Source organism: Polyodon spathula, chromosome 8 (genome assembly GCF_017654505.1).
Source record: "Polyodon spathula isolate WHYD16114869_AA chromosome 8, ASM1765450v1, whole genome shotgun sequence".
Lineage (NCBI taxonomy): Eukaryota > Metazoa > Chordata > Actinopteri > Acipenseriformes > Polyodontidae > Polyodon > Polyodon spathula.
The window spans coordinates 32,428,208-32,455,630 of NC_054541.1; the positions used below are offsets into that span (position 1 = coordinate 32,428,208).

The 27,423-nt window shown below is 36.2% G+C and overlaps 1 protein-coding gene across 1 annotated transcript in view; it reads right to left on the reverse strand.

Moving 5' to 3' along the window:
* grm8b (glutamate receptor, metabotropic 8b) overlaps positions 1 to 27,423 on the reverse strand; it is a 171,971-nt gene that overhangs the window by 68,420 nt on the left and 76,128 nt on the right. The window contains exon 4 of the mRNA XM_041257610.1: positions 1,023 to 1,158. Within this exon, the coding sequence (XP_041113544.1) occupies positions 1,023 to 1,158 (136 nt within the window). The remainder of the gene's footprint in view (positions 1 to 1,022; positions 1,159 to 27,423) is intronic.

The window sequence follows — 27,423 nt, forward strand, 5'->3', positions numbered from 1 at the left end:
CAATTGTTTTACATTTTTGTAGTTTTACTTTACACAAAAAAAAATACATTCAAGCTGCAGTATAAAATAAGTAAATAAATGTGCATATCTACAAAAATAAATGAACAATTAATTCAGCAGTAATATGTAATAAACAAACAAGTAAGATAGGCCGAATGGCCTCATCTCATTTATAAACTTTCCTATGTTCTTATGTATAGGGACTACTTTGCATTGGTGGAAGGATACATTCAATAAAAATTAACTTAATTTTTTTAATCTAGTGTTTTTTTGTTTGTTTTAATGTTATAAATTGAATATAAAGTAATTTTATAAGCAAAATAACACACTCCAGAGTGTTAAATGGTTATAAAGGACTATACAGCTCTAAAGCAGTGAGAATCACATTAATTTTCAGATGTCTAAATCCAGTTGTAACATTATAAGGGGACTTTGATGTTTATGTGCACAAACAGCAAATGTAGATGTATTAAACCATCTACATCCAAGTCACTGTTTAAAATCAGGTCTAAAGAAGCCCCAACTAAACCTGTCTGGTGTAAACCTTCATGTTTTGCAAGGCATCCAGAAGAACTAATTAATGCATATTTCTTCATAATACTCAAAGTGGTGCTTCCAAATAGGCTACTGTAAGTAATAGGGAGTTTGTACATCATGTGCGTTGATTGCATACATCACTTCGCAATAGACCCAACTGGTATTGAACAAAGTGCTTAAGCAAACTGCTTTTCATGGTATTTGAGAATGTCTTCTACAGCAGTACGAGTAGAAGACCAGTGGCAAATCAGTAATATTCAAGTAGTGTATGTAGTGCTTAAGTACGATATTGTTTGCCAGTACTCCTGGGTGCTACACTATACAGTACTATAATTTTACCAATTATATGTAGTTGCAGTACATAAGTAGACCTGAGCAAGTAGCAGCTAAGCAGTGATTTTGTAAACCCTTTTGGAATGGGATATGTTAAACATGCACTTTACCTTTTATTATATATACATGTATTTATTTATTGAAATACCAACCTGATGTCATCTTCATTTGCAAACATAATCACAGCGCGGGCGTTTGTGGTTTCCAACAAACGTTGGATTATCTTGTCAAATTCTCCTGGTTTCGGTTCTCGAGGGATTTTCAGAGACTGTGCAATGCAAACACCACCTGCATGAAAAACCCAATACCATTCAGAATCTAATGAATTCTTTATTAGGAAACCCTATGAATAGATATGGGTTGAAGATGTGCTACTGCGTACAACAAACCATATCCTGTAATTGTATTCTCATATTGATAATATCATTTTAACATAATATCCTCTTCACAAAATTTTAATAAACTTGTCCTATGGAGGATTGAAGTTTATTTTAAGTACATTTCATGTAACACTAACTATATATAAAGCTGTCTATTTAAACCAATACAATTACATTAGGAATGCAATACAAAAATACTGACATAGTTTAATGTAACCCAACGTAGAGAATTTTAGGTTTTTTTCCCTGAAAGTACGGTATATTACTTCAGCTGTAACAGCAAACATGTGAGCAAATGCATTCTGACAAGTGTATTCAATATTAACAGATTAACACATGTACTCTTTTTCAATATATCCTCATTTTAAAAGAAATTGAAACACATTTGACCAGGGAACTAAAGACCTGAGTTTAACATCAATCATATGTAAAATAATGCAAACTATAATAATGACCAAAATGGAGGAATATTCATATAGTAACAATATTATTAGTGCAGCCAACATGGCTTTAGGAAGTGTAGATCTTATTTAACCAATTTACTAGATTTCTTTCAGGAGGTGACTACTAGAGTGGATAAGAATAATGCATATGACATAATCTATTTAGAGTTTCAAAAAGCTATATCTAAAGATTAAATCTGTAGGAATACATAGTAAAGTAACAGCATGGATTCATAACTGGTTACAAGATAGGAAACAGAATTATAATTAGAGGTCAGGCATCAAACTGGAATAATGTAACAAGTGCGGTACCACAGGGATCAGTATTGGGACCATTGCTATTCTTAATCTATATAAATGACATGGACCAAGCCATAATCAGTAAACTATGCAAATCTGCAGGCAACACACAACTGGGAGGAGTAGCCAACTCCCAATCAGCAGCTTTAATAATGCAAAGAGATTTAGACAAGATTCAAGCTTTGGCTGCCACATGGCAGATTAAATTTAATGTGAATAAATGCAAGGTCCTGCACATAGGGCACAAAAACATTAGCAGCAAGTATGGCATGAATAGTAATGAAATAGAGGAGACTGTGTATGAAAAGGACTTGGGGGTAGTAGTGGATGAATCTCTTAAGCCAGCTAGACAGTATGGAGAAGCTATAAAAAAAAGGTAAATAGAATGCTAGGTTATATAGCCAATACAGTTGAATTCAAATAAAGAGAAGTTATATTAAAATTATACAATGCATTGGTACAACCACACCTAGAATATTGTGTCCATTTCGGGTCCCCATATCATAAGAAAGACATTGAGGCATTGGAGAGAGTACAGAGGAGAGCAACACAATTAATTCCAGGACTGAAGGGTATGTCATGTGAAGATAGACTGAAAGAGCTAAATCTGTAGAGCCTGGAAAGAAGGAGAGCCAGAGGCAACTTAATAGAGGTATTTAAAATAGTCAAGGGGGTTAACAAAGGAACTGCAGAGAATTATTTTCACAGGTCACAGAGAACAGAACCAGGGGCCACAGGTGGAAGCTTAAGATGGGTAGAACCAAGGGGAGAAGGAGCTTTTTCATAGAAAGGGTGGTGAACGATTGGAAGAGTTTGCCAGACAGAGTTGTTGAAGCAAAGACTATCGGATCCTTCAAGAATAGATTGGATGCTGTATAACCCTGTCTGTGACCATAATAAGACCATTAGCTAGCCACCTGGAGGAAGGGCGGTCAGTCTAGCCATGGATTCCCAGAGGTTTAATTTCCCCTACAAACTAAATGGTTAGGATTTTTTGGTTTTTCCTCTCCTGAGTGTTAACGAACCACATTTGCATTAAGCGAGCAAGCATAGATGGGCTGAATGGCCTTTTCTCGTTCTAGAATGTTTTATTTCTTATGTTCTTTCTTATGTTCTTAACCTGAAAAGTTTTGACCTTTCATTTTTACATTTAGAGTTATACTGAGTTTCTTAATCTCAACAAAGGATAATGCCTTTCAAGTGGAAAGTATTCTGGAATGCTGTTGTTTAAAAAGTTTCCATTCCAGCTCTGCCTGTCGAAGGATGCAACACGCTCATTTCATTATTTATTTGAAGATATTTACACAAGGAAAACTTTGCATGATCATTTCCTTTCATAATCATTTCCAAAGAGATTCTTACCCATGGGGAGCTGGAGCAATTAATCTTCATGGGAAATTTGGCTTGGACTCTGTGAAGTACTATGATAAGTCCTGTAGGACCTTTCACATTTACAAAGCACCCAAGGTCACAATTTGGAGCACCTTCCAAAAATGGTTTAATTTAACTCTCCAAAAACACAAACATACTACAACTTGTTGTAGAGCTGCACTGGCTATCTGTAAAGTTCTAATTATTTTCTAAACTGTCCTGCTCACCTACAATGCCCTTCATCACACAGGTCCCGAGTACCTCCTCAACCTGCTGACCCACTATGTCCCTACCTGAAAGCTGAGGTCCTCCGACTCTGGACTATTTGATGCTGCTACTGTTTCATGTATTATGTTACTATCATGTATTATGCACGTTTCACTGTATTTAATGTATCTTTTCATATATTATGCTATTATCATGTATTATGCACTTTCCATAACATTTAACATATTATGCTTTTTTCTTTTTTTTACTGTATATCAGGTATTTCGCATTTATCTGTATTTAAAGTATTATGGATTTTCTTGTTACTTCATCTTGTAAAGCGCTTTGTGATGGTGGTCCACTGTGAAAGGCGCAATATAAACTAAATACTGATTGAATCAGAAGCAGGCTTTTTTAGCCACCATTCTAATTTCTCATGGTGCATGATTCAGCAAACAAAGGAATCGAACTACTAGACTCAAACTATTGTATTTCTGCAGTTCATAAAGCTCAGATATTTGGCTACCCATTTTGAATACATTAATTTTAGATATTTAATACCACAGTCCAATGTCATTACAAATGTACAGGTTTCCCTGTGTAGCTGCGATAACTTAATTGTCTGAAAATGTTAACAAGCGTTATAATTACTCGCACATCAGCGTATTGAATTTTCCTGTGGGGAATTGTGACGCCCAAGAGAATTCCTATGGTATGAAGATTTTAAAAAATCCACAAAATAAACTGACAACAAGCTGAAACAAAAACAATTTAAAGAAAGCAACATTGAAATCATATATGAACAAAAAAATATAACAGGTAGATGCACATAGTTGCTCCATCAACTATGTTAACATTATACTTGGAAGGAGCCCTCAGAGCTCATTTGTTACAATGAGTGGGACAACCAGGGTTTCTTATAGGCGTACCTTGGTCACTTACTCAGTGACAGGGTAAAATCAAGAGAGATAGGGATTAAATCATTTATCTTGGTTAATGCAATTGTAGTCCGATTAGAGCAGGCTAATTCACAGTACATGTATTGCAAAATATCAGTAAAAAAGAAAACAATTAACAATCCACTTCAAAGTTGAGTTTTTATTTCACATATAGCATATTTAAAAAAAAAAAAGATTAAATATATTACCTATATATAGATATATATTACATCTTACCTCTCCTTTATGATGTCAAAAACCAAAACCAAGCGGGCTCAGACTGCAGAGACCTCATATTACCTTACGTTCCTTCCTTGACCAGTATAGGGTATCAGATCCATGGAGATTTATGTTTTCTACTGCTAGGGACTATTCTTTCTTTTCTCCTGTCCACTGCTCTTTCTCCCATATAGACTGCTTTCTGTTGGATAATAGGCTTCTTCCATTGGTAAAAACTTGCTCCTACCACAGCATTGTGATTTCTGATTGTGCTCCTGTATCAATAGCGCTATACTTCCCTGACTGTTCTTTTTCACATAAGACCTGGAGACTTAATCTCCTTTTGCTTTCTGATGGAGAATTTGTCCAGTCTATCTCTTCTGAAATAGATTTTTTCATTGAAACAAATTCCACCCCAGAGATCTCTAATTCCACTTTATGGGAAGCCCTTAAAGCCTATCTTCGGAGACAAATAATCTGTTATACCTTAAAGCAAGAATCTGCCAGACTTTCTGAACTTGCTGACCTTATTTTATAACTTGACAAGAGTTATGCTTCATCCCCTATGCCTGACCTTTGCAAGGAGCAGCTTCTCTTACAGACTGAATTTGATCTGTTGTCCACTAAATATGTGGAGCAGCTGCTTCTTAAGTCCCGTCATACTGTGTATGAATTTGGAGACCAAGCCTGTAAACTCTTAGCCCACCAGGCCTGCCGATCTGCTGCCACTCGTTTAATCACCCTCATGAGATAAACAATGAGTTCTACTCGGCACTTTATACATCTAAATCTTCAGGTGATCCTTCTTTATTTGACTCTTTTTTTCATAACCTCGACATGACCTACTGTAGACCAACAATCAAAAACTGCTCTGGAGGACCCCATCTCTCTCCCAGAGGGAGAACAAGCCATTAGATCTATGCAAAATGGAAAATCCCCAGGCCCGGGAAGATTCCCTGTCGAATTTTACAAAAGATTCTGTTTCACTTTCCCTACTGCTTGCTTCTGTTTTCAGGGAATCAATCTCCTTGGGACTCCTCCCTCCTACACTTTCACAAGCTTCTTTATCTTTCCTATTAAAGAAAGACAAGGACTCCCTCCACTGTGGATCATACAGGCTGATCTCTCTCCTTAATGCTGATTTTAAAATCCCCTCCGAGGTTCTGGACCAGCGTCTCGAACAGGTCCTTCCCTTTTTAATTTCATTGGACCAAACTGGCTTTATACAGGGAAGAAACTCTTTTTTCAATTTAGGTAGACTATTTAATATTATTTACACCTCCTCAACTAAATTTACCCAGAGGTCCTTGTATCTCTTGATGCGGAAAAGGCATTTGACCACGTCGAATGGAATGATCTTTTTGCCACACTTGACAAATTCGGCTTTGGTCGTAATTTTATTTCATGGATCAAGCTGTTGTATGAATCTCCATCGGCTTCTGTCTGTACTAACAATATACAGTACGAGTACTTCCAACTTCACCATGGGACAGGACAAGGCTGCCCCCTTTCCCCATTACTGTTTACTGTTGCTATTGAACCTCTGTCTATCTCTCTGCATCACTCACAAGGATTTGAGAGAATAATAAGAGGAGATCAAGAGCACAAAGTATCTTTATATGCAGATGACCTCCTCTTATAAATCACAAACCCAATCTCCACCCTTCCACATGTTTTGTCAATTTTGGTCCAATTTGGGAGACCCTGCTTACAAACTGAACTTAAAACTGAATTATTCCCTATTAATGCAATGGCTTTCATAGTCCAGCACACCCTTAAAATCTGGTCTCAATTTAGCGCTAATCCTGTAGTCCAGCTCACCCATATTTACCCAACCACTTTGAACCAATTATTCATCTGCTCAGATAGATTCAGCTTTTCAAATATGGCGTAGAAATGGGACCACTACAGTTAGAGAACTATATCTTGATAATGTGTTTGAACAGCTCTGCCTGACATTTAATTTACCACAATCACACTTTTTTTTCGCTATATACAAATTAGGCATTTCACACAAAATGTATTTAGTCAATTTCCAGCTTTGCCTCCTCTAACTCCTATTGATAGCTTGCTAGAGCTGAACCCCAGTGGTAGAGATTTGATAACTAAAATCTAGAACATAATTTCCAATTTGAGTCCTCAGTCATTAGCAACAGTGAAGACACTGGGAGCAGGATCTGAGCATCACTTCAGATGACAAGTGGGAGTCTGTTCCAGCTTGTGTACATTCTTCTTCATCTTGTGCTAGACACAGGCTTATGTAATATTTTACATTATATTCACCTGACTAAAGAAAAGCTAGCTGAAATATATTTAGATACTGACCCAGTCTGGAACAGTAATCCACATGTTCTGGTCCCAGACTGACTACATTTTGGACTTTTATTTTTTAATCTTTTTCTCAAATGTTCCACTTACTTATTTACCTGTAAATACAGCTCTGCAGAAAACTCAATCTAATTCCATAGCTTTTGTGTCCCTATCGGCAAGGCATCTGATACTTTTGAACTGGAAACAAGATGCCCCGTCCTCCCAAAGACAAGTTTCATACGTTGTGTTTGCCCTTCATGGATTATTTTGAGAACCTGAACACCCAAGCCTGGACATAGGTCACCACCACCCCACCCTTTTTATTATTATTATTATTATTATTATTATTATTATTATTATTGGTCAGGAAGGTATTACTATATCACTTCCTCTTTTTGATTTATTTAATGTATTTATATATCTATGATATATTCCATATTTTATGTTTATGTATTTCTTTATGCTTCTGTATCTGTCTCAACTGCTGGGTGTTTCAATTACTGCATATTTCTTTCTTTTATGTTATCTTAAAATGAAAACTAATACAAAAAAAGGTTATTACAAAATATCACAAAATATTACACTTATTTTAAATTTCAATTAATTGAAATTTAAAACTACAAGTTCAACATTATGTTAAAAATTATGGGTTCAGAATGACATGCTTTTGATGTTCAATGGATGATATTGTGCCTGAAACAAAGACCTATTCTGTACTGTTCTCATTAGAGATTTACTGATAGCATTTAATTGCCTTGAAAATAAGAGCCCTCTAAACATTGCAGGGGTGTCTTCAAGAAAAATCTTTTGAATTTGAGTGTGGTTATCCTTAAGAATTCTTATATATAGATTTTTTTCATAGTGGTGCTTTGCAAGGATATCCTAAAACACAGATATGCAGTGGTATTAAATGTTGTATCTTGATGGCTGCTGGAAACAAGATCTCTGATAGAAAGTGCATGTCTGGGCTATGTGTCCTCTATTTGGTCTGGAGACATCAACAATACTTTTTGATCAATGGCTTTTGGCTTCCTTCACAGTGTTACAGTAACTAAATAAGGGTGTCACATGGTGAAGAAGCTCAAATAAATGTTCAACTGGTCCTGAAGGTCAAACTGCACATTCTAACAAAAAATAAGACACTTGCTAACTTTCCCATAGCCCATAGTTAGACATGTTAATTTAAAAGCAATGTATTACAACTGAAATGTATACTATATGATTATTAGGATCGTTGGAGAGAATTTCTGATATGTTTCCCTTGTCTGGTTTGTCCAGGGTGAAAAATATGTTGTTGTTTTTTTTTGTTTGTTTGTTTTCTTAAATTAATAAATGTTATGCCAAACTGTAATTAAAATATTAGTTACATCCAATGTACTTTAAAGTCATTAAACTGGGGTGAACCATATGTTATGTTTTGAATAAACCATTAATACACTCACAATCTATTATTGTGTCCAGAATAACCTTTTATTTGTATGTAAAATAATCAAATCAGTGAACTAACACTCAGCAGAGAAACACTCACAAGCCATGCTGCTGCCAATCACTGTGGACTCTATTTTAAAAACTAATGCAACTGCCTGATAGACAGGAGTTATTTCAGACAGTTATTTTAAACATGTTTTAACGCATTACACATGAATAGGTGAGTTTTTCTTGTATGGTGCTCCATTGTTATATCACAATCTGATACAATTTATAATCAATATGGTCTTACCGTGAATAAACTGAATATGTGATATTTGAATTGTGAAATCATGAAGAAGCCCTGTGCTTAGATTTACATGATTTAAAAGTAGACAAATTCATTATACAGTATGTATAATGTAAACTACTGTAGAGTTAACAAAAAATGCAGAGGAATAAGAAAATAAGAACATAAAGGATGCAAACGAGAGGAGGCCATTCAGCCCATCTTGCTTGTTTGGTTTTTAGTAGCTTATTGATCTCATCAAGCAGCTTCTTGAAGGATCCCAGGGTGTCAGCTTCAAAAACATTACTGGGGAGTTGGTTCCAGACTCCCACAATTCTCTGTGCAAAAAATTGCCTCCTCTTTTCTGTCCTGAATTACCTTTTCTCTAATTTCCATTTGTGACTCCTGGTCCTTGTTTCCTTTTTCAGGTAAAAAAGGTCCCCCGGGTTTACATTGTCTATACCTTTTAGAATTTAGAATGCTTGAATCAGATCACCGCGTAGTAGTCTTTGTTGAAGACTGAATAGATTCAATTCTTTTAGCATGTCTGCATATGACTTGCTTTTTAAACCAGGAATAATTCTGGTCGCTCTTCTTTGCAATCTTTCTAGAACAGTAATATCCTTTTTGTAGTGAGGTGATCTGAACCGAATACAATATTCTAGATGAGGCCTTACTAATGCATTGTACAGTTTTAACATTACTTCCCTTGATTTAAATGCAACACTTTTCACTATATAGCTGAGCTTATTTATGTATTCCCCACATCGTCTAGATGAAGCCATTTCAGAGTCAATAATATGTAATAATAATAATCTTTATTTTATAAAGCGCCTAAATGCATGCATCTCAAAGCGCTGTACAAACAAAAAAAAGACGATAACCATATATACATACAGCATATTAAATAAAATATAAATAACATAAACAAAGAAATTATACAAATCAAAAACAAATCATGATAAAAAATGTACATCCAGTAAAAGCGCTCCATGTGGAGTGCAGGATGCACCCTATAGCCTGGAGATCAGAGGTTCAAATCCAGGTTATGTCACAGCCAACCTTGATTGGGGGTTCCTAGGGGGCAGCTAGGAAGCATCAGCATCAACGGTCTTAACATCCGTGATAGATTGAGGAAGGTTGTTCCAAAGTTGCCCTATCATGGAGCGAAGCTTATTTTTGGGTATTGCCAATAAACCTGAGGATGAAGAACGTAGCTTACATACAGGTGTGTAACGTGTAAGCAATTCAGCAACGCAACATTGAGCTAAACCATTCAGAGCCCTATAGGTTAACATCAGTATTTTGAAATAAACTGGCAACCAGTGCAGAGAAGCAAGAACCAGTCTAATATGGGCACCCAGTTTAGTTACAGTTAAAATGCGAGCAGCGGGGTTCTGAATATATTGTAGCCTGCTGATAGCAGCCTTGGAGACACCTGCAAACAACATGTTGCAATAATCGAGCCAGGAAGAAACACAGGCATGAACTATCTCTGCAACTTCTTTCATTTCTTTGAATACTATTGGGATGATCTTATTAGGCCCAGGGAATTTGAGCTCCTAGTCCCTTTAACACTTCTGCCTCTGTTATGCTAAAGTTATTTAAAAACGATAGGAACAGGTCAACATTGGGTGCATATTGACCATATCCTCCTTTGTAAAACTTGTCAAAAATAATATTTTAATATATTTGCTATTTTTTGCCATTTGTATCTCTTAGACATTTTACTTCCTCCTTGAATGTTCTTTTGCTGTTATCATTTTGGAAAAACTTTTTGCAATTGGTTTTAGCCCCCTTGGCAATGTTCATTTTTCTCTCTTGGCCTCTCTAACTTCCTTTTTGACTTGAGCTTGCAGTTTCAAGTACTATTTCTGTGTACTTTGTTCTTGGCCTCTTTTAAATGCTCTGTAAAGTGCATTTTTTCTCTGAATATATTTTTTAATTGATCTATTAAACAATTTTGGCCAGACAGTAAATTAATTTAACATATAACCAAACCTAAACATGATTTTTAATAGTTGAGGTAGCCTACATCTGCACTAAACACATTGGTCCATTGCATAGTGTTGTCGTTCTCTGACCTACTGTGGCCCTGCCACCCTATCCAGCCAACTGCATGGTAGAGGCAGGAGGGATTGGAGGCTGACCAAGGTATGGTAATCATGTACTGATTTACTGGCTGATTATAGAACTGAATCAGCCTGGCTAGCTTCCCTGCTCCAACCACAAGCATGGGGATCAACAGGAAGAGGTAACCCTATGTATAAAGTGAGACTGGCATCAAACTGTAACTTGAACTTCACAGCCCCAGCTCCTTAACAACAACAACAACAAATGAACATGATTAATTTGTATAACTGTTAAAGCTGAAGTATTACAGTATATTTACTGCAGGGATCTGCTCTCAACGCATCGCCTTCCCAGTAACTTCATTGTACTGTTTCTCAAAGCAATCATAAAAGAAACCCCTTGACAGAAACATGTATTGGCTACTGTAGGTCAGTATGGAACAATGACATTCAAATTGATTCTGTTTACAGATGCTTAGCATTTATTATCAATATGGTGGCAATTCAGTCGTAACAGGTATGATTAGTCATGTACAACAATTTCAGGGGGGTGAAAGCTCATTCGTCTCAACTCTTAGTAAGACTGCAATCTGTTTTCTACATTACAAAGGCTTGCAGATAATTTATTACATAAATGCCTAGTCACTAAGGAAAGCCAGCCATCATGTTTGTACTTCCTAAGATTGTACTTATTGTGGTTATTCAGTTTCTTGAAGGATTATGAATTATTTGCCACTTAGTTTGATACAAAATGAATCCTATGGTTCTGCAATATGGAATGAAGTATCCTATGTTTTTATCCTACAGAACCAGAAAGACTGTAGCAAAAGTCCTGTTCAGAGTAAGTTAGGCATGACGCCATGTCCTCCTCGTCATTTACACATTTTTACTTTTAAAAGCATTGGCCTTAATTTCAGTATTTGTTTTAAACAGCTATACACCAGTTATTTCACTTTTTTAATTAACCTGAATTAATGTCTTTATAATAAGGATCTTAATCATTTTAGGACCCATGTTTTAAAAAACCATGATAAATTTTGATATTTTTTGTATTTTGATGAATAAAGCTGTAGTGTCCCATATTGTGTGGCCCATATTTGTTTCTATATGTATGCAAGTTTGTTCAAAAAATAATATTTAACAGCTACATAGTCTTTTTCCATATTTTTTTACACTTATATTAAGACAGAGCTGGATTCTATAATGTATACCCTCTTATAGTAACATGTCTGTTTTCTATGGTATGCAGAAATTGCTAAAATATCCACAATGCCAAATTGCTCTATTATTTGTATAAGACTGCTCAAATATGTATACAACGTAATAAAATGTCTTATTCTGTGTGTGGGACCCTGGTAAACTGACTAAGCCATTTTAGGGCCTTTTCCCAATGCACTCTTGTACTCTCTCTCTCTCTCTCTCTCTCTCTCTCTCTCTCTCTCTCTCTCTCTCTATATATCTATATATATATATATATATATATATCCATCTATATATATATATATCCATCTATATATCCATCTCTCCTGTGAACTTGGTTTCATTGAGTTTTATAGCCATTGTGCTCAGCCCGAGTAGAATTTTTAAACTATATTGTTCAATTGCGTATGAAATCTGCACACATAGCTGCTGGCATTCATTCTAAAAAGGGGCTTTAAAAACTGTAGCAAAAAAAGGATAATAGGGCAGTTTATTTATTTATGTGTTTGTTGTTTGTTACCCACAACATTTTATGGCAAATAGCCACTTTAGCAAACCAACTTTTTTTTTTTTAAATTGACGTAACCTGGTCATTTTTCTATTTCAACAAAATATAGAATATTTCTGAATAACCTGGGATAAAAGCATTTGTTTATGTTTTTTCTCTCTTGTTTATAAAGGTTTAGTTTTACTGTAATGATAATAAACATGTCCTTGTTGTATTGTATAGAAAACAAAATAGCAGTTAAAGTATCCTACTACTTTAAAAAAAAAAAACTTTTCAGCAGGAAATTAATTCATAAATAATTCATTTAACTTTTTGAAAATACACAGAATGGCGATTGTTTTTCATATACTGTACTGAATAGTTCAAAATAGCAGCTTAGTTCTGTTCTCTTGGATCCCTTTGCTTCAAGTTAAATATGCTTTTAAGCCTCCTTCAACATGTTTTAATGCATGTCGCACATTTCTTCTGCCAGCTTTCTAGTTTGTACCTAATGCCTTGATGACTATTTTTCTTTACCCACTGCTTTCTCTTCAGGAGCCAAAATGGCTGAGCCTGGTAGATTGCTTGTGCATTTACAATGATCTCCATAAATTGCATATTTTTAAAATATATTTTGTAACCATCTGACACAGAAGACATTGCAGCTAGTTCCATAATCCCTATCTGCCTGCATCCATCACTATCAAACTCACACACAAAGTTACTTTTGAATGGAACTATGCAAACAATAGATGCATGATTGTGAGCCGTTAACAGGTATGACACATGGTAAAGTTAACATCTGAAAGCCCCCTTTAACACTTGGGTCTCATCTGGGTCTTTGACAGAGACAGAATGATTCTTGGTGATAAATCTCCCTCCCGACCTGTGAGGGCACTGTGTAAAGGGAACAGAGTGCCCTGGACTGGATTGCCAGATAATTCATTCCAGGGTTAGGCTGAAGTCGGCTATCTAGAAAGGGGGCAGAACTATAGTACACTAAATCATCAACCCGGAAGGGAAACAATGTGGCAGCCATTGATTGGAGGAGCAGTTGCAATCGTTAATCAAGGGGTCGGTATATAAGGGAACATAACGAGGTGAACTGTTCCTTTATTATGGTTAACGTTGAACCAAAAGGAGAACTGTATTGTCTATCGTGAGGGTTTTTTCTTTTTTTTTGTCGTGTCTAATTATACTTGTTTATTGTTATTGGATGGCTAACACGATCCGAAGCTGCGCAATAGGCTAGCACAAAACTCGGACAACACAGCACGTCTTTCATGATAAATTGTATTTGCACCACAAGCACTACAGCACTCATTTTGGACTGGTGACCATGTTTGTATATTGTGTGTATTAAATACCGTGTTTATTGTTTCACAACTGAACACCTGCGTTATACTGTGTAGTACACAGCCATGTGTACTGCCATTAATTTTTACAGTTGCCAAGTGACTTTTTGGATTACAAATAAACACCATTGCACCTGGATTATTGTTGTATGTCTGATATTGATCACTGCATCACTCCTGCATCTGCACACTGCAAACCACTTTGCCACATGTTGTGTCAGAAAACAGGATGGATCATGCTTTACTGTGGGTGCTGTTGGAGGCACTGGATGGCAGATGGGAAATCAAGGATGGAGAGAGGAAAGGATGGCCCTCGGCTGGGGTAGAGTTGCTGCCCATGCCCCATTGCTATACCAGCAATGGAACAGATATTTAACCTCCGCTCCCTCCTTCCGCCCTACCTGTTTTAGATGCCACCAGCCGGGTCACCAGGACAAGTCATGCCCATCTGCGATGGAGTGTGACGTGGCAACTTGCAATTGGGCATCAGAAGCGGGTAAGTGAGGGGAAAATGGTCGGGATGGGCCTTGTATTGTTAATGTGGTTTTGGGAAACGTGAAAACCCACGCATTAGTGGACACAGGGTGTGGGCAGACCTTAATTAAGGCAGCTCTCTTGGGCGGTGTGTCGTGGCAGCCACAAGGTCAGGTGGCTATCTCCTGTATCCATGGAGACATGGCGACATACCCCACCATAAAAGTATGCTTATCGGTAGGACCAATAAAACGTCACTTAGTAGTTGGGGTGACGAAAAGGCTACCACACCCAGTAACTGTGGGCTGAGACTGGCCAAACTATACATAATTGGTTAAATTAATGGCAGTGTCGACCACACATGTAAATGTGGCAGAAATGAAAGAAGGGAAATGATTGGTGTTTTTCCCTTTTAAGCTGAAAAGTTTTCCCCCCCTTTTTCGTCCCCCCTTTTTCGTCCAAGAAAAACTAGCAGATGCCGTTAACTCACAGTTCATCAAGCAGAGACTCTGCCAGACCCCTACCCTTATCACACTAGATTTTGATAAGTATTTTATCCTCCACACCGATGCCTGTGGCCTCATGCCTTCAACCACCCAGGAAGTGCAGTAAGAATTGTCTTACTGCACACCCTGTCATGGGTTATTTCGCTTATAAAATGGCTAGATGTTGTTTTTAAAAATAATTACACAACCTAGCCTTTTGAAGGAAAAAATCAGAATGTATTATGTATACTTCCACTGAAAAAAAATAGTCCCTGAATACATATATTTTGCACTTTTTTATTTGCCATAAACATTACATTGAATATTCCCATTTATAGTTACATTTCTGAGATAAAATGGCATTTGGGAATTGAAAGCAGACTGATTTCCCACATCTGAGGGAGGATTCATGGAACAGCTAAACACTGCACTGGCACTTGACATCAAGGGAGGAGCTTCCGAGTGGTTATTTTTTAATTTTTTAATCTTTGTGTAGGAAATTATCTAGATTTTAGATTTTAAACCAGCATTAGATGATATGTGGACTACAAGACTTCTGTGACAGTTTGCGCAGTGCTGCAGTCCTTCCCGTCCTGAGACTTGTGTGGTGATTTCTCTGATGGCTTTTGAATAACGCGCTACTGCTGCTGCTTACCTCAGAGTTTCAGAGTTGTCTTTGTTCTGTTCTCTGGCTAAATACCACAGTATATTTGCTATTTTTTCTGTAATTCGTAGTGACAGAGATAAAAAAAAAAAAACATTGTTTGTTGGGTGATTTAAATGCAGTTTCAATTGTATGTTGGCATTTTTACCTAGAGAAACACTGTTTAGATAAGTGTTACTATTAAGGTGTTGTAATATTAATAGATCAGGTAAGTAAGTTGGTCTTGTTAAGCCAATCACAACATTTAATTTATCCAAGCTGTTTTATAATTAACTATAACCACTATAACAAAAATAAAATACCATTTAAAAAAATGTAAATGATACAATGCAAAAATAAATAATTTAAGGTATTTCAATAATGCAATACTGTTTAAAAAACAAGGTAACATAATTTTTACTTAACAGTTGTATTAGTAGTACATTGAAAGGGTTTCAATTAAAATTGTACCTTCATTTGTTGGATTTGACAGCAATTAAAGATGGAATTGTTATAAACTTGGCAAAAATATGACATTTCTTCAGTTACATTTAAAAGAAATTGAACTGCCTAACCATTTAAGCTATTTTCCACTAATGAAAAATAAACAAGCATCAATAATTTGTTTTTAACACACAACAGGCTGTTTTGATATTGCTTCACTGGTTGTCATATTTTAATTATATTGACTGTAAGCAAAATATCCACCATCTGTTCCTACTCACAAAACAGTGTTTTTAGAAATTATTTTACAGGGTCTCCCAAATGACTCATCCAGTAAAGGCACTCCGCGTGGAGTGCAGGATGCATCCAATAGCCTGGAAGTTGCAGGTTCAAATTCAGGCTATATCATTGCCGATCATGACTGGGGTTCCCAGGGGCACAACTGGCCAAGCGCTGCCCAGATAGGGAGTGGATTTCAATCCACAGTTCACCACACACTAGTGACCACTGTGGCTGATAGGGTGCCTGCGGGTCTGCAGTGGAGCCACTCAGATCTGTGTTGTCCTCCGGCACTATAGGTCTGGTGGCTTCACTGTGGATCCGCAATGACACCTTGGCAGAAGCACGCACGTTTCAGAGGATGTGTGTTTCAGCCTTTGTTTCTCATGTCACCAGGAGGTTGCAGCAGTGAACAAGGATCAATAACAACACAATTGGCAATTCCATATTGGTGAGAAAACTGGGGTAGAAATCATTGGAAACAACTAAATTATATATATATATAATTTAGTTGTTTCCAATGTGCAAAAGTTTTAGGCAGGTGTGAAAAAATGCTGTAAAGTAAGAATGCTTTCAAAAATAGACATGTTAATAGATTATATTTATCAATTAACTAAATGCAAAGTGAGTGAACAGAAGAAAAATCTAAATCAAATCCATATTTGGTGTGACCACCCTTTGCCTTCAAAACAGCATCAATTCTTCTAGGTACACTTGCACAAAGTCAGGGATTTTGTAGGCATATAGTCAGGTGTATGATTAAACAATTATACCAAACAGGTGCTAATGATCATATGTAGGTTGAAACACAATCATTAACTGAAACAGAAACAGCTGTGTAGGAGGAATAAAACTGGGTGAGGAACAGACAAACTCAGCTAACAAGGTGAGGTTGCTGAAGACAGTTTACTGTCAAAAGTCATACACCATGGCAAGACTGAGCACAGCAACAAGACACAAGGTAGTTATACTACATCAGCAAGGTCTCTCCCAGGCAGAAATTTCAAGGCAGACAGGGGTTTCCAGATGTGCTGTCCAAGCTCTTCTGAAGAAGCACAAAGAAACGGCAATGTTGAGGACCGTAGACACAGTGGTCGGCCAAGGAAACTTACTGCAGCAGATGAAAGACACATCATGCTTACTTCCCTTCACAATCAGAAGATGTCCAGCAGTGCCATCAGCTCAGAATTGGAAGAAAACAATGGGACCCTGGTACACCCATCTACTGTCCGGAGAAGTCTGGTCCGAAGTGGCCTTCATGGAAGACTTGCAGCCAAAAAGCCATACCTCCGACGTGGAAACAAGGCCGAGCGACTCAACTATGCACGAAAACACAGTGGCAGCAGGTGCTCTGGACTGATGAGTCAAAATTTGAAATATTTGGCTGTAGCAGAAGGCAGTTTGTTCGCCGAAGGGCTGGAGAGTGATACACGAATGAGTGTCTGCAGGCAACAGTGAAACATGGTGGAGGTTCCTTGCAAGTTTGGGGCTGCATTTCTGCAAATGGAGTTGGGGATTTGGTCAGAATTAATGGTAATGCTGAGAAGTACAGGCAGATACTTATCCATCATGCAATACCATCAGGGAGGCATCTGATTGGGCCCAAATTTATTCTGCAGCATGACAATGACCCCAAACATACAGCGAAAGTCATTACGAACTATCTTCAGCGTAAAGAAGAACAAGGAGTCCTGGAAGTGATGGTATGGCCCCCACAGAGCCCTGATCTCAACATCATCGAGTCTGTCTGGGATTACATGAAGAGAGTGAAGCAACTGAGGCTGCCTAAATCCACAGAAGAACTGTGGTTAGTTCTCCAAGATGTTTGGGCCAACCTACCTGCCAAGTTCCTTCAAAAACTGTGTGCAAGTGTACCTAGAAGAATTAATGCTGTTTTGAAGGCAAAGGGTGGTCACACCAAATATTGATTTGATGTAGATTTTTCTTCTGTTCACTCACTTTGCTTTTTGTTGATTGATAAATATAATCTATGGTCTATTTTTGAAAGCATTCTTACTTTACAGCATTTTTTCACACCTGCCTAAAACTTTTGCACAGTACTGTATTTATTTTACTATAGTTTGTTTTTGCCCTGTTCTGTGACAGGTCTATCATGTATTACAGTGTAAAATACATGTTAAGTAATACTGACAGAAATGAGAGAGGAGCTCTCAGAGCGTATTACGTGTTGTGTGTTGTCTTTATAATTGTCTGTCTTTTTCGCACCACTTGACAGTTAACGCACACCTCCGGAGCTGTCGCCACTTAAAGCACTATCCAGAGCATCACTGCACAGAGCACCTGCACGTTTGAATATCACCCAGGACTGGTGACCGTGCCTTTGTTTGTGTGTGAGACTGTACTGTGTTCTTCACCATCCCCGCGCTTTACACATTGTTGTGTACTGCCGGGGATTTATTATTTGATGGTCACCAGACCTGGAAACAGCATAAATAAACATTTGTTCACTGAATCACTGTTGTCTGTTCATCACTCCTGCACCGCATCACAGCTACACCTGTTCCCCTTACCAACCACTTTGCCACAATCACCCACTTGTAATTGGATAGATTTATAATTGTAGTTAAACAGGTGAAATGTGACTCTTTACTAATCTGGATCACCCATACATACTGTATTATGCTAAGAAAACAAGCACGTATGTGTAACCGGGAACTTAGGTTTTGTCGAAGAATGCATATTCATCTAGATTAAAGAATGCATATGAACACTGCACATTCCAAAACTCCACTGTAGCATTTGAATATGTATTTGAATATTGAAATGTTTTTATGAATACATAAAGTAGTCTAAAGCCTCAAGGTGCATACAATGTAATTTCAATCTTTCCAGAAATCTAGAATTAGCATTTCAGCAAAGTGTAACTAAAGGCAGCTAAAGCAAATTGTCAAGCAAACTGTAGCAGAGTAGGTATCTCTAAGTGCCAATTGTTGGGTGCATCTATGAACAAACATGGCCAATTCACCCCAATGCTCCTGTGTGGTCTGATGGTTAAAGAAAAGGGCTTGTAACCAGGAAGTTCAGTTACTGACTCACTGTGACCCTGAGCAAGTCACTTAACCTCCTTGTGCTCTGTCTTTCAGGTGAGACGTTGTTGTAAGTGACTCTGCAGCTGATGCATGGTTTACTCCCTAGTCTCTGTAAGTCGCCTTGGATAAAGGTGTCTACTAAACAAACAAATAATAATAATTTCCCGTCCTGTCCACACTTATCCCTACCCTCAGCATATTCTACACCATTTTAAATTTATAATACTAGAAAAATAACACTGTTTAAAATACATTTATTTACATAACTCCTTTATGCTGTGTATAATTATACATTTTCATTTGGATGAGGTGGGTTAATTAATATAATTATATAACTGATGATATTTCAAACTGTTTAACCATAACCAAAAAAAGAACATTTCAAAAGACTAAGTGAGCATTCAGAAATAATTAAATGTAATGAAGAAAAAAAGAAAAAAGCCAGCGCAATTCTCTCTAAATTAAATGTTAAGCAAACTTAATGAACCAGATGGCCAGGAGTTACATCACTGTAATACATCACTGAGCTTTACTATTAGGAATCTTGTCTGTAATTAAAAAAAGAAAAATGTTCCACTTAGGCAAACCCAATCCTTAAATTTACAATGACGAATAGTTAGTTGACTGTTATTTCTGAAAATCTCAAGAATTTATAGATATCAGCCAGAACTTTAGGATACACCTGTAGTTAACAGTTTTCAAACACAGTAACATTGAATCTTGAAGTTATTCATTTCCCGACTTGCTAAAGACAACTGTCTTTAGCAGCGCATTCAAATAAAATGCCTAAGAGAACTGTATTTAATCATGCATTAACCCTAGCAATGACAAATGAACTAATTAACTCATGTTGTGAACCATAACCCCTTTGTCAATCTCTCGCTCACTCTCAGCAGATTCCCACATCATTTTACAATGTCCTAAAGCACTAGTTTCTGACACGTTCACAGCTATAGAGGAGTGAGAAACGTATGGTGCATGTTACGTAAAGTAAAATAAAAATAGAAAACATAGCATTTTGTCAGAAAGAAACATTTGGCATCATGGGGTAAAATTCCATTGGATCTTTGCATGTGAACAGCCAGAAACCAAGCAAGAAGGGAATGAGTGTTAAACAGGCAGAACAAATACATTACCTAATTCAGGTATGTTCTGTACATTTCAGTTATTTATACACACATTACACTCGTACAAATTCTGCAATCTTGGAATTCTTTTGCTGGTACCTTGTGAAATTATACACCTGATGTCCCTAAATATTAATCAGCACTTGTATGTATGACTCTGGTAAAACCATGGCACATACACAAGAACCAAGTATTGATGAGAGGTTGTGTATGCAGGACAAAGCAACAAGCATAGCCCTGCAGGCTTCTATATAATCTTCACATTAATATATTAGTCCATTGCTTTGTTTATTCCTGTAAAAGTAATAACTCTACTTTAAAAAAAAAAAAAAAATTAAGGTCTTATTGGCTATTATCACATGTTTGGGGTAGATAAGGAAGTGGTTATCTTGGGAAAACTCCTCTTATGTGTGGAAATGCAGGTGGCTAGTTAATTTTTCCAGATGACATAAATACACTTCATTGAACATTAGCTACTGTAGTATATGCACTTGGAAAAAATCATTTAATGTACGATATTTGGGGCTCATTAGTAGACAAGAGATTATGATGCAAAAAAAATGTAAATACAATCCAGAGGTAATTAATCAAAGGCTGCAGTACCACGGGAGCAAGCAGCTGATGTGAATTCAGGATAGCAAATAACAATGCAGTTTTGCTTTAACTGTGTCGATAGGCACTTAATAACAACCAGTGCTTGCTCTGTTTCATAATTCATGAGGATGTCCATGCACTTTTAAAATTGGTTGTGAATTAATCTGGCAAGATACTGTAAACATGAAATGGTGTTTTTTTTTTATCTCTTGAATTCCATTACGAACACCTTTAGCTGTGTGTATGCAGGTGTCTGTTGTATAGGCCTACTGGATTTTATCTGTTTTATTAATTAGGTTTTGCAAGGCTTTCCAGGCAAACACGTTACGTAAAGATGGGTCAGTGTGTGGCAAAACTGAATGGTTCATTGCTTCTAAGAGTTGTATTTATGTCTTTATTTATTTTACAAAAACCTTATCAATTCAAGTGAATTAACTAATGATTGCATTGTGTAAAAAAATGAGATATAGTCACAGTCTGAGGGGATAAACTCTGATATGAATTTAACAATGATATTCTAGAAAGGGACTGCTGTCTTCACATGCACTATATGCGTCCTGTAGGTCTGTCTATTATATGACACACGTTTTGTTATTTTCTTTTTTAAAACCCGGATTTGACAGACTACAGCGAAATCTTGTATTTGGCATGGTGACAGGCTTCTGTTGCTATCGATTTGTTTAATCGAATGGATAGTTTTGTATTACTGCAGGAAAAAAAATAGAATCATAATGAAAGTAAATGGGATGGAGATTCCACTTGCCACATAATGTTAATTATTACCTGATAAACTGTTTAACAAAATAATAAATGGCACTTAACTGTCAACATTAACTTAATAAACATTGGATTTACTGTCCAGTTACTATAATTTAGAGAGATCAGAGGGCTAACCTCTTTAATGAGAATGACAAAGAAGCCTGTGGGGCTTTAAATAAAGCAGTATTGCCCAAGTCTGTGTGTGAGGGATTACCTACAGGTAAAATTATAAATAGGGGTAATATAAATGGTCTTTAAAAAGGGTAAGCAATAAAAAAAATCATGAAATAATGTCTTACCAATAAACTCAGCTTGTGCTACTGGGGATGGGATATATAGCAACACAGGGCTGATGAACAATGTATATCACTGTGACAGAAATGCAATGATTATTGGGAGTAAATCTCCCTCCCGATCTGTGAGGGTGCTAAGCAGAAAAGCTTGACAGTTCTTTTCCACGATTAAAGGGAAGTCGGCCAGCTAGAAATGGGCCAGGAAAAAAACGGCATTGCCTTTCGCAACAAGCCCAAAACAAGCCCAACCCATGTTAGAGAGTTCGTGTTTATGCAAATTACAACCTGGGGCTCTCAAAAAACAAGCCCAATTCCACTTATTATAAGCGGACTTGGCAACTGTGAAGGTTACCTCAGCCGTGGATAGCAGCGATCTGAGGAGGCTCATGCTGTCAGGGAGTCTCTCCTTTCTTTTAAGTTGTGTTGGATTTACTGTTGTGTTAAATATTAATGATGCAAACAAATAAAACACAATCAATGCGTTAATTTGCAATTTTATTTGGTCACTTCTGAGAGAGCATCAACAACTTGTTGGATATTATTGCGCTGTTTTGGGCGATCGAGCTGGCTCATGACATCCAGTTCAGTGACTATATTTATTAACGTGGAGGGCAGACACGCGTTGTCTTTGGACATAGCTGCGATCAAAAAAAAGAGCGGGAATTAATTCATTAATTCATATTTAAGCCCTCGCTCTTCATTTTTAACTTTAACTTAGTTTTTACAGCAAAGGTATTCTCAAACAACTGCTTTAATACTATAATAAGGGCATAAGTGGTTTTATATAGAACTGTAAACCCACAACAGATACAACATGACAGTCCAGACACAGCAAAATACAATAATAAAAAAACCGCCCACATTATCATTAAGGTGAACTATACCACTGTTAATCATAAAATCACCCATCTGCCACTACTTTCTACCGTCTTGGAATCCATAGTAAGAAGTGATCTGTTCCTTTGCAATATTTATAGTTAGGGATAAACATGCTCATTAACATTTACATGTGAAATGTGGGTTTGCATGCGAAACTGAGTGTGGATTTTCCTGTGTGTTTCGTTATTTACACGAGTAAATAACTTTGGCCGTTTTTTGCTGCTACAAAACTGATAATGACTGTTAATGTGTAGGTAAACTAAACATTGGGTAAATCTCAACATTGTAATGAATGGAGACATTGTTTTTACTTTGCTGAAGAGTACCTTAAACTAGCCAGACAGTTAGCAGATCATTCAATTCGCAGCAGAATGTATACTTGATTCATTAAGCATATGTTGTCGACACATTTAGTTGTTTAATTTTCAATCTGGAACATATCACTAAGGGCTAGAATACTGTACAAAGCCTTTTGTTGTCTATTCCAAATAAGTAGCATGTGTGTTGTAAACTCTCTGTGATAATCACCATTTTAAACAGATTGCACTAGCATATGGAAAAGCCATTTTTAACCACAGTGATACCATCTTGCGAGACTTGCTAGTCCAACAATCTGCTGCATTTGGAAACAAACCCTCATCCTAATTAGCAATCACAGAAAATGTATTTCACCTATAAAAAAACAACAAACAGAGAACTCCTTCAAGCCAAAATAATAATAAAAAAACAAAGTGAGGACATGCCTGGTGTCCCAATAACATACTATAAATACTCATTTACATTACGTGTGAGGGCAATATATCCCTTGATTGTGATAAGCAACATTAATTGAAAAAAACAAACTCGTTTCTGTGACCAATCATTAAATTAGAACTGTCCAACATATTTTGTTCAATTAATTCAAACTATACCTGACAAGATTATCTTTCAGTACAATCTGAATAACTTCAATGTTTACAGTACATTCTGTTCATCTTTTTATCTCTTAATAGAATTTGACATAATGTGTTGTTCAAACTGTATTTATGAAATATGTTTTTTTTTTTTTTTTTTTTTACAATGCTGAGAGATCCAAGTATCTTATTGGAAATATATATATATATATATTATATATATATATATATATATATATATATATATATATATATATATATATATATATATATTATATAATTTAAAATTTACTTTTACGTACTGTAATGGTTGTTTCAAATGATGTGCTTTCTCAGAAGTCAACTGTTTAAACATACTGTATTTACAGTATACATACTGTATACATGTTTAAGCATAGTGTATTTTCCATACTAACCAAGTTAATCAAATCTGCTTGATTTCAGTCACATGTATTAAATTAGACGTTAGATGCTATTTGAAAAAAAAAAGTTACTTTCATTAAACACCTTAAGTCTGTTTAAAAAAGATGAATGCATTTACTGAAACTGATGTCTTTGTCCTTGGTTGTCATAGCCTTACCTAAAGTTCTGATTTTCTTTAATGTTTTAGGGTAAACTATTTGTGACAAAGGACCCATTTTCCAAGTTATTCTTGATATAATTTCAAAAGAATGCCTCTTGGCCATGCAATAAATTAAATCCATTTCATCAGCCCATTATCACTTTTTAATATTGAACCATAATTTTTTTGTTCTAAGTATAGTCAGGAGGTCATATATAACAGACTTGAAATCAGTTTTCTGTTAAAAAAAGACCCAATTCAAAAAAGGCAATCTAAAATACAAAGGCATGCATTTCAAACTATTCTACTCCAATTCATCTACAAGACACATCCATTACATACATACAGTAACTGCCAATATTGATGTATGAACATCCTGAGATTAAGACGGAGTCTGGGACATCTCACTTATTATTCATTCAATAAAACAACTGAAATTGAATTTGAATACTGTATGCTATATACCTGTTTACTTCTTCTTTTATCCCCAACAGCACTGTGAAAATAAATTTCTTTGAACAACACCCTGTTGTTCAGTGGGAAATAAAATGCTGGCCTTTTAGAGAAAAAAAATATATAGATAACAAGTGTGCCTGTCATTACAGGAGCAGAACAGTAAATACTGAACAGTAAATATTGCCTGTGAAAAAATTGAGCTGTATTTAGTTTTTAAGCTAGAAGAACCAATTCACTCGCAGCAGAGAGAAACATTTCCTCCACCACAACTATACATATTAAGGAAAAAAAAGCTGAATTCACAGTGCACAGTGCAAAGGCACTCTTTTGGAGAGGAATACAATATTTTTAATGGTGCAAAATAAGGAAGAAACTACCAAGAAGAACCATGTAACTTCTCCTTGACCTAAAACAAGTTGTTTCTAACTGGTTCCAGTATGTTAACCTAATTTAAATGGATTTAATTTACTGTAGTTTGTGAAATGCAATTGTGTAGCAAAAACAAAAGTGGCAACAATCATTTCAACAATTAGTTAATTATAGCAGGGATGGAAATAAGTCTCCCATTGCATAGAGGTTTGATCCATTCCTGGTTTTACTTTGCGTTTAATAAGACATGCCTGAGCTTGTTACCTATACACTGTGGCTAATCAAGCTTGTAGTAAAACCTGGAATGAATGAAACTGCTATGCAATAGGAGTCTTACCCCCTTTTCACACTGGGAACACTTGTAAGTGTACCGAGTAAGGTACACTTACCAAGTGTGCTCGCCGCTTTTCAGTGTAAGCCTCCTCTGATCGTTTCTCTTTCGCACTAGGTGTGTGCTGAGTACACTTGGAAATGTGCTGACTTCACTTCCATCTTTTGAAGTGTACCAAAAACACTTCACTTTCACATTACAAATCTGCAGTTGTAATGAGAACACAAAAAAACAGCTAATAGCAAATAAAACAAAACTCGGTAGTTTGATACATGATATGTAAAAACATATGAATTTAACATTTGGCAGCCTTAATTTAATATATTTTAATATAATAATTAAACAGTTAAGCCACTTATCTCATGCATTTAAAAAAAAAACATATTCTATTCTGTGGTAGAAAGGTTCTTATGCAGCTGATCTATATGATGCAGTAGCAATATTACGATCTTGGCAAAACTGAACACAACGCAATTGTTTTCTTCATAGCACTGGGACAAATCTTAATTAAAATGTATTCACGTCACAGAATTTACAAATTAAAGTAAAACTGCCATTAAAATTAAACAAGTGCGTGAGAGAAGCCTGAAAACCCCATATTATTATTACTTTGTGTTCGGACTATCTTCTTGTGGAATCTGCTGTTTGCACAGAATCTCACCCGGAGTTTGTAGTCTCTCAGCTACTGGCACGCCTACGAAAACAAATCTCAAGTTATCATTTGTTTATTATATAGGCCTGCATAATATAACATATATGACATAATTCAATATTCTTAATTCTCGATTGTTTTAAATGTGGCAGGTTTTTTTTTTTTTTTGTTTTGTTTTTTTAAATAACTTTTAAAGTTTACCATCTGATATCACAGTTAGCTAAAGTTTCTACAGCTGCAGAAGAGACAACGGGATGCTTTTCGTCGTCTCCATGAAGTGAATCTTCAATTTCAAGGTATGCTACAATGATGGCAATAATACTATTGTATACAAGATTCTTCTGGTTTTAGTTGCAACTGAGTTATATTAGTTATTGGCACTTTGGTACACTTGACATTAGCAACTGAACTGAGAACTGAGAACGTGAGAAGCAAAAATAAGCGAACCGTCCCCAGAACGGATTCAACCGTGCCGAGACCACCTCTTTCATGTGGTCTAGGGATGGTTCGTTTTAATCGTTCTCTGGAACGTTTGGAGCTTTCACACTTAAGGGCAAACGTTCCAAGCTCAAACGAACCGTACCGGGAAACGGAATATCAGCCAAGTGTGAATGGGGCCTTATTTCCATCACTGATTATAGTGTTACACATTTCAAACGTAACACTTAAAAAAGGTCTTGTGGTTTCAGTTTAGCATTTCATATTGTTTGCTAAAAGTAATACAATTATACATTAACAATGTAAAAAATATATATAATTACAAATTAATTTCCACATAAACAACCCACTTCTAATTTTGATTTCACTTATCTTCTAGACAGGTTTCATAAATTACACAGGTGCTAGACTTAAACTCCGCTTTTGCATTTCTTTCGTTTTAATCATTGTTCAAACAAGCTTACAGCCCACTTACAATGTGCCTGCAATGATATTTAGGTCTTGGTCTGCTTTTGGTTCTGCAAAACAATCAATAACTTTACTCTAGGTTCCCGGGTCACTGCCCTTTGTTTTTTACGTTTTTATTTTTCTAATGCCACTTTCATGTTCTACTTTTAAAACATAGTCCTTGTGGGACTTCAAACTCAAACTCAGAGGAAGTCATGACCACAAAGGGAGAGACAAGTAAAGTTTTTGACCCACTTGCTTTTCAATAGGGTTCTGGGCATGTTCTATTGTATGTTCTCCTTCATTGTAATGACACCTTTCTTCACCAAATAAAAGCCAACCACATTGATAACTACTTACACTCCTACGAAAACTAAATTAATTTCAATAAAACTGAAAC